The 8411-nt window shown below is 50.2% G+C and overlaps 1 protein-coding gene across 1 annotated transcript; it reads right to left on the bottom strand.

Annotated features, from left to right (window-relative positions):
- Positions 1-2326: 2326 nt before the first annotated feature.
- LOC133481020 (ras-related protein Rab-3B-like) lies at positions 2327-8029 on the bottom strand. The gene is made up of 5 exons (XM_061779875.1): positions 7695-8029; positions 4457-4681; positions 3858-3976; positions 3641-3765; positions 2327-2561 (listed from the first exon to the last, which is right to left on the bottom strand). Exons 1-5 carry the CDS (start codon positions 7941-7943, stop codon positions 2374-2376), a joined length of 906 nt encoding a protein of 301 aa, XP_061635859.1. The 5' UTR covers positions 7944-8029; the 3' UTR covers positions 2327-2373.
- Between the last annotated feature and the right edge of the window lie 382 nt (positions 8030-8411).

The following is an 8411-nucleotide window of genomic DNA, read 5'->3' as shown; positions in this document are numbered from 1 at the left end:
GATTAATTGTTGCTTATCATCATGAAAATGATTCTTCTTCTTCGACTAAATTGCATCTCTAATAATACAAACATTGACAATAGCTTTTACAATCACTTTGTGCTCGTCCTCCAAACAGGAGCGAAGTGTAAGACAACAAGTTCACATCAAGTCTCTACAGAATCCGTCAACACCAAAAATCATTTCACACAATCGAACTTCTAAATCGATCCGTTACAAAGTCACTAGCAAATAATCAACAAAGTCAATAATGTCGTCATCAATACACGTGGCGGAGGGGAGGTACGCACAAAAAGCCAGCCGGGTTGGCGTCACAAACTTTTGGCAGGATGCCGTCGTCGTCGTTGTCGTACACACGCGTCATCCCTTGATGGGAATATGGAAATATGGAAATGTCACACTGTGGTCCGAGAAACTCTACACAAACACGAAAGCACTCACAACACGAAATCGAGTATCGTGAAGGAAACGACGACACCTCGAGGGCACGCGCGTCACGCCACGCGCGCCGGCCGCTGCGCAAAGCTGCATGTCGCCGGCTCACGCGTCCGACGTCATCGCTCATCGACGGGTTTTTTCATGTTGTGTGTGCATTTATCGCGACTTAGCATAAATGTCCATTTTCAATTCCGCTCGTGAATCGGCGAAGGTGCATTCTCCCCACAATCCAAGTGGTTCCGTCACAACGTCATGAAGACGTCCATTTGCTAATCGTCAGGTCACGGAGAGAAAAAAAAGCTGCAAAGACTGAGAACTGTGTGGTACTGAATTGCGGCGATATACAGTCGCGTGTAACTTTTGCACCATTCCATTTTTGGGCGTGGCTAAAGTGAGGGCCCCCGGCACGAGTCGCCCCTCCCCCGCTATTTGAGAACCGAAGGGCCTTCGTCGGCATCGGTGATGATCCGCTACGTTTGCGACCTGCCGTTAGCTAGCTAGCTATGCCTTGGAATAGCAGCGTGGGAAAAGCCCCTCCCTGACCCTGCGGGATTTAGTTCGGACCGTCCGTTTTTCCAGCCCGTAGTCGGCGAGCGGACGGCGTTGCGAAGCCTCCGTTTCTATACTTGGCCATTTCTTTGAATCCTCTTCTCTCTGTGCCGTGTCTGATTTGCGACCCCCCCCCACCCCCCCAGCGCGAAAGCGATCGCAAGTCGCACAGCCGTGTCGCGAGCTGGAGCCCCTAAAGCGTAGGTGTCAAACTCAAGGCCCGGGGGCCAGATGCGGCACGCCACGTTATTTTACGTGGCAAATCGTGCTCGTCGACTTCTGTGATTTTTGCTCAAATCTGTACCCAAATTCCAAATTGTCATAATCATAAACAATAATGTTGAGATATATTCTATTTTTCTCTTCGCAAACCCTTCTTCTACAGTAACTTCAACAATACTTGAACAAACTATTATCCTTGTCTTCTGATTTCAAAAGGAGTTATCCCTCAATTTGTTGTGTAATGGTAATATAATAATAGGATTTGGTGATGAAACATTTCTCTGGTTTCACAGTTCTAACAGCGCTCTGAGGGAAATCATAACTCCAGTGCGGCCCGAGACAAAAAGGAGTTTGACACGCCTGGCCGAGAGCGTCGACGACGTGAAAAAGATCGATTTGCACATGCGATTTCAAAAACTGGAAAAGTAAGTCAAGATCGCTTCCCAGTTGGAACCGGTGTGAATTTCTGCCCTTAATGCCTTGGAAAAATGCTTTTATTGATCAAATCAAATCAACGACAGTAATCAGCGGCCGCCGCGCAGCGACCCGGGAAGAGCGCGTCACGTCTGGAAAGCTCGGGTTCTCCGCAGCCGCCGGTTTGGTGCAAACGTACGTCATCGCACGTACGAGCCGGAAGACGGCCCCCCTCGTGACGGAAACCAAACATCCTTGCCGCTCGGCTAGCGCGGAAACGCGGCTTCCGACCTCGAAACGGACATCTCTTGGCCGGACGTTGCACGATCGCCACGATCTAAAGCTTTTTTTTTTTTGGAACACTATGTTTAGCTCCAAACACGACCGTGCGACTTTCAATGGGCTTCATGCTGGAGGGTCACGTTCGTTTCCACTTTACAGGGACTTGAAGCGCTCAAGAGGGGCCCAAAACAGGTTTTGATACTGGATGTTGTTGTCTCTATATTGCGCTTTTTCAGCTTTATCGCCGAACGTATCCGCCGCCATAAACGGAGGCTCACTGCGCGCACTTTTTGGCGGCGTGTCGTGTCAAATTTGGGCTTCAGGAAACGCCGGCTTGGCATGATCGACAGCTCAGAGGCGGAGAGTGACGGGAGCGCTGTCGCTTGCTCTGCTTGGACGTGGGGGGGGGGGGGGGGGGGGGGGGGTGGTTGGGCAGTGGTGGTGGGGGGGGGGGGGTGTGGCGGCCTATCAGCAGCACTTCGGGGGTAGCTGGCCCGCCGGTTTGTCGCTCAGTCTGGCGGTCTTGGTCCCGGGGGCCGCCGGCGCCTCCACGTCCACGCGCTCTGACATCTTGACGCAGATGATGTCCACCAGGCGCTCGAACACCTGCCGCACGTTGACGTTCTCCTTGGCGCTCGCCTCGTAGTACTCGAAACCTGACGCACAACAAAGACCGCAACGGCGCGTGAACCACGTGACGTCAACACAAAGACGGAAAGAAAAGAACTGATAAACGCAGCCCGCCCGGCGATCGTCCGACTTTGACGTTCGATGATGTCGGGGGGGGGGAAACGAACGTCATCATTTAGCCAATTTTCCTTGGAGGAGTTCGGCTGCGTCAAAGCAAAATGGCCAACTTCCTGTTCCTCGGGGGCGCGGGTCCTCGAGACTTTTCGCGCCACCTTTCACGACAGACGCGTGCACCCAATTTTGTGGTCGTTGTCGCTCAAACTGCTGTCGGAGGCTAATTCAGTTCAAGATTCCAGGGGGCGCTGCTGAGTGACAGCCCATAGAAAAATCCCCTTTAATTGAAGCGTTTCGCAACCAATCAACGAATGCAGATCGAACTGTGTAAAGCAATTGTTTGCCCAAATTTGCCAGAATTCCTCCCCCGCACCTTTTTCCCCCCTCCCAGTCAATCCTGCTCCGTTTTCCTTCCTAAATAGCAAATCTGTCGTCGTAATAAATACATTGAATTATCAGAATGATCCAGAAACAAAACATACATTGACTACCAAAAGCTGTATTAGTCCCTTCATTTAGCAACGTTCAAATATTGATTGGATTCCAAAGAAAACAAAATAAAACCGCAACATGGTTCCACTCCCGTCCATTCCCGGCGACTTCGTTTTCATAGTTCCCGCTCCCGACGACCTCGCTCCCGCTCCTGCCCAATCCCGTGATTGACGGTGAAATTCACTCCCGCCCCGCGCGACCCGCTGAGAATCCCGAAAAAAGTCTGCCTCTGCTGTGGACTACGTCAATTATAAACGTTTGTCGGACCAAAGCGTGAGTGAGGGGACAACCGACCCCGGCGAGGGGAGGCGAGGCGATTGACCCGCAGGCCCACTTGAGCCACGCAACCTGCTCTTTCTTCTCTCTCGTCCCGCATCGCGAGCCGCTCGCACTTAGCGCAAGTTGTTCGAGTCCGTGTCAACAATACCCATTTGAAGCTCCTTGACTTATTTCCGGAGAAGAACAAACGCAAATAAAACAAGTTGGTCAACTTGCTCACCGAGTTGCTCCGCCAGCTGTTTTCCCTTCTCGGGCGCGACCACTCGCTCCTCGTCCATGTCGCACTTGTTGCCCACCATGATGACCTGCGCGTTGTCCCACGAGTACGTCTTGATCTGCGTGGCCCTGAGAGACGACAAATTGCCCATGAGCGTCCGCTCCGGTGCGGCGAGAGTAGCGCCCCCCCCCCCCCCGCGTGTTTGCGCGTGCGTACCCACCAGTCCTGCACGGCGTTGAAGGACTCCTCGTTGGTGATGTCGTACATGAGGATGAAACCCATGGCCCCTCGGTAGTACGCCGTGGTGATGGTGCGGTAACGCTCCTGGCCCGCCGTGTCCTGCGCCGCAAGACGGATCGTACGTGTTAGCGCGCTTCGTCACCCGCGATCCTCCGCTAAGCAGAAAGCCAGGCCGCGATGCACCGCGGGAGGCGTCGTCGTCTTTCTGCCCGACATCAACGCACGTTTCCAAATAACAAAGCAAAGTCCAATAAAATGCGCATAAAATGTGATATCATCATACTATTCATCCGAAGCGCCGATCCTCACGAGGGTCGCGGGCGCGCTGGCGCCTATCCCAGCTGACTAAAGGGCAAGAGGCCGGGTACACCCGGAACTCGTCGCCAGCCAATCGGAGGGCACACAGACATCAACAACCAGTCGCACTCACATTTGCACTTACGGGCGATTTAGAGTCTTCAATTCAATGAACCTCGCGTGCATGTTTTTTGGGATGCGGGAGGAAAGCGGAGCGCCCGGAGAGAAGCCACCCGGGCACCAAATTCCATGTGCGTGCGAATGCTCGGCGAGTGAGCGTACCCATATCTGCAGCTTGATCCTCTTGTCGTGGCGGTACACGGTCTTCACCTTGAAGTCGATGCCCACCGTGCTGACGAAGGAGTTGCTGAAGGAGTCGTCGGCGTATCGGAACAAGAAGGAGGTTTTGCCCACGCTGCTGTTGCCGATGATCAGCAGCTTGAACATGTAATCGAAGTTCTGGTCCGAGCCGTCCCGCTGGCCGTAGCGCTGGTCCGCTTTCGCCATCTGAAACGAACGGCGCTCGCTCTTTTTGGAATCATCAGCTGAAGACTTACAGGTATTACTGACATGTGCCAACTTCTCTGTTGACAAATCTACCAAACGTAAAAAAAAAAAAACATGAAACAAGAAAGGGCTTCGTGGGAGAAAAACCGAAGAGGAAGCTTTCGCAGTCAAAAAAAACATTGCGGCACGTTTGAAGTTCGCTCAAGAGCGCTTGGATGTTCCGCAGCACTACTGGCAAAATATTCTGGGGCAGATGAAACCAAAGTTGAATTGTTTGCGAGGAACACGCAATGCCACGTGTAGAGGAAAAATGGCACAGCGCACACCGACATCAAAACCTGATCCCAACTGTGGAGCATGTGGAGGGAGCATCGTGGTACGGGCGTGCTTTTCTACCTCAGGGCTTGGACAGCTAGCTATCAACAATGGAAAAATCATTCCACAAGTTTCATCATGAAGACATTTTGCAGAAGAACTTGAGGCCATGTGTCCAACAGTTGAAGCTCAAGAGGATGGACGTGGCAACAGGGCTAGGATCCGAAACGCAGAAGCAAACCGTCAACTTCAGAAGAAGAAAATAGCGGCCCAGTCAAAGTCCTGATCTCAACCCCGTTGAGATGCTGTGGCGTGACCTCAAGAGAGCGATTGATTCACAGCAGTTATTTCCAATGAAAATATGAAAACACATTATTGTTTGTGTGGTATTCGTTTCAGTCGATTCAGTTTGACTATTCTTGTGATTGAGATGATGACATTTGATGACCTATTTCTGCAGAAATCCCCCAGGGTTCACATACAGTGGTGTGAAAAGGTATTCTTATATTTTTGCAGTTTTTCCACTTTGTTTGAGATCATCAAACAAATGTAAATATCAGACAAATATTACCCAAGTTAATTTAAAATGACTGACATCTATCAGACTGGAAACAGTTACAAAAGCCATTTGGAAAGCTTTTGGATTCCAGCGAACCATAGGGAGAGCCATTATCCTCAAATGGAGAAAACCATGGAAGAGTGGTGAATCTTCCCAAGAGTGGCCGGGCTACAAAGATTACCCCAAGAGAACAGCAAGGACTCATCCAGGAGGCCACAAGGGAACTCATGGCCCAAGCAGTTCTTAGGTTGAGGGGACCCATACTTTTTCACCCAGGCGCCAGGTAACTGAATAGTTTTTGTTCCTTCATAAATGAAATCACCATTTATAAACAGCATTTTAAGTTCACTTGCGTTATATTTGTCTGATATTTACATTTGTTTGATGGTCTTAAACATCAAAGTGGGGAAACGATGCAAAACCAGAAGAATTTGAGAAGGGGGCCACTACTTTTTCACGGCGCTGTAAGTGTCGTGTTTGCCAGAAGTGGGACCGAGTCATTGCTTTGCAAGTCGCAAGTCTTTGGCCGCAAGTCCCGAGTCAAGTCGCACAAAAATAAAAATATCGTTTAATATTGAATATTTAGATGTCATTCATATGGATATATTATATACTGCATTTATATATTGAATATATGTTCAAATCCATATTTATCAAACCAAATTTGATAAACAATTGCATTGAACCTTTCTAAAAAAAAAACTAAGCGGCTGATCAAAATGTTTGCCCCCTCAATACCGATCGATTTTTCGTACGTTTTCAGTTATTCTATGAAAATGCGATACGACGCGTTTCAGACCTGTCACAAAAATACGAATTTGCATCCAGTAGCGCTGCAATTAGGAATCCAGTATACCACTGATGATTCTATCAGAGTAATCGAGTATAAGAATCAAATATATGTTTGCTTTGTTAAAGAGCAATTATGAATGAATGGACTTAATAATTAACCACCAATTGGGTTCCTCTTTGAGATAATCAAAAGTGCATTTTCTGGTCCACCGACATTTCGAGTGAGGCCATTTCAAACACAAATAGGAATCAATAAAACACAAATATAAATAGGGCATTTTTTTTGTGAGTGTCAAACACGTAAGGCAATTTACACAACACAAGTTTGCCATCTTGGTGCAAAGGCACAATTTGATCCAAGTGTGGTATCTCAGTCGGACCACCAGGGGGCACTACACAATAATATTACTGCGAGAGAAAGGACACGAACAAGATTCAAGACTGTAGTTTCATGTGGACTAGATGCTAGCTATGTGCTGATCCATTGCTAAATCAAGTGAATTTTCAAAAGAAAGAGTTCTGAGGTTGTGGGTTCAAATCCCGGCCCCGCCCGTGGTGCAGTTTGCATGTTCTCCCCGTGCCTGCGTGGCCTTTCTCCGGGTACTCCGCTTACCTGCCACATCCCGAAAACATGCGCGCGAGGTTGATTGAAAACTCTAAATTGTCCGCAGGTGTGAACGTGAGCGCGAAGCGTGCCCTGCGATTGGCTGGCACATACCAGTTCAGGGCGTACCCCGCCTCTCGCCCGGAGATAGCTGGGACGGGGTACGAGTTCGTTCTTCAGCATTTTTCTCACGTTTTCCTTTAGCGTAACAATGAGTCACACGTCTCGCCGTCGGAAAAGAAGCTACGAATTTTGGATTCTCAGCGCTTTGGTCAAAGTCGTACATCTTTTCGAGTCAACGGGTTCAAGTCCAAGTGAAGTCACGAGTCACTGCCGCTCAAGTCCAAGTCGAGTTGCAAGTCTTCGAACATATTGTCGAGTCGAATCCAAAGTCGCCAAATTCATGACTCAAGTCATGTGACTCGAGTCCACACCTCTGCATAGAAATGTGTGTGCGTTTTTGTGTTTAGATTGGAGTCTGTGTGTGTGCGTGTTTCTGTGTGTTTGGGTGTCAGTGTGCGTGCGCGTGCGTGCGCGCGCGTGCGGCCGGCTGATGACAGCCCATGGCGTCTCCATGGCAACTGAACACCTGCTGAGGTTCCTCCAAAAGCCTTGATGACATCATCAAGTGTTATATTAGACATGATGACAGCAACATACAATGCAAACATGTCACATGACGACGACGATGAAGATGATGATGATGGTGATGAAGATGAAGAAGATAGTTATCGTTTCCTTACCTCTGCTGGGCGGCTGAGGCGCTCGCGCGTGAACGAAGAGGCGACTGTCTTTCTGTCCGTCCGTCCGTCCGTCCGTCTGTCTCCAAGGTCCTTGAACGCAACACCAACGCAAGTGCGCGGGTCAGCAGCGGCGGCGTCAAACGTGTGCGAAGACGAGAAAGGATCGCTCGTGCGTGCGCGCGCGCAGCTGTGACGCGCGCGTCCCCGCTGACGTGGCGTGTACGTGGACGCCCTCAAGGCAGACACCATGCGCGCTCACGCGAGCAGGTGCGTGTTCGCATGCGCATGTATGACTCATGCGTGCGCGTGCGTGGCAGACCAGCAGAAGCAGGTTGGTGACACGTGTCCAATTATTCATAATTACCATCCATGCATCCATTTTCTTGATCTACCTATCCTCACAAGGGTGGAGCCCATCCCAGCTATCTTCGGGCGAGAGGCAGGGTACACCCCGAACTGGTCGCCAGCCAATCGCAGGGCACATTTAAACAAACGACCATTCGCACTCCCGTTCACACCTACGGGCAATTTAGAGTTGCCAATCAACCTAGCACGCATGTTTTTGGGATGTGGGAGGAAACCGGAGGAGAACATGCAAACTCCACACAGGATTGAACCTGGGTCCTCAGAACTGCACGGTGGCGGACTGGTTAGAGCGTCAGCCTCACAGTTCTGAGGACCCGGGTTCAATCCCCGTCCCCGCCTGTGTGGAGTTTG

The sequence above is a fragment of the Phyllopteryx taeniolatus genome, chromosome 7 (genome assembly GCF_024500385.1).
Source record: "Phyllopteryx taeniolatus isolate TA_2022b chromosome 7, UOR_Ptae_1.2, whole genome shotgun sequence".
Classification (NCBI taxonomy): domain Eukaryota; kingdom Metazoa; phylum Chordata; class Actinopteri; order Syngnathiformes; family Syngnathidae; genus Phyllopteryx; species Phyllopteryx taeniolatus.
The sequence above is the reverse complement of the archived record's forward strand: the minus strand, read 5'-3'. Positions and strand labels throughout refer to the sequence as shown.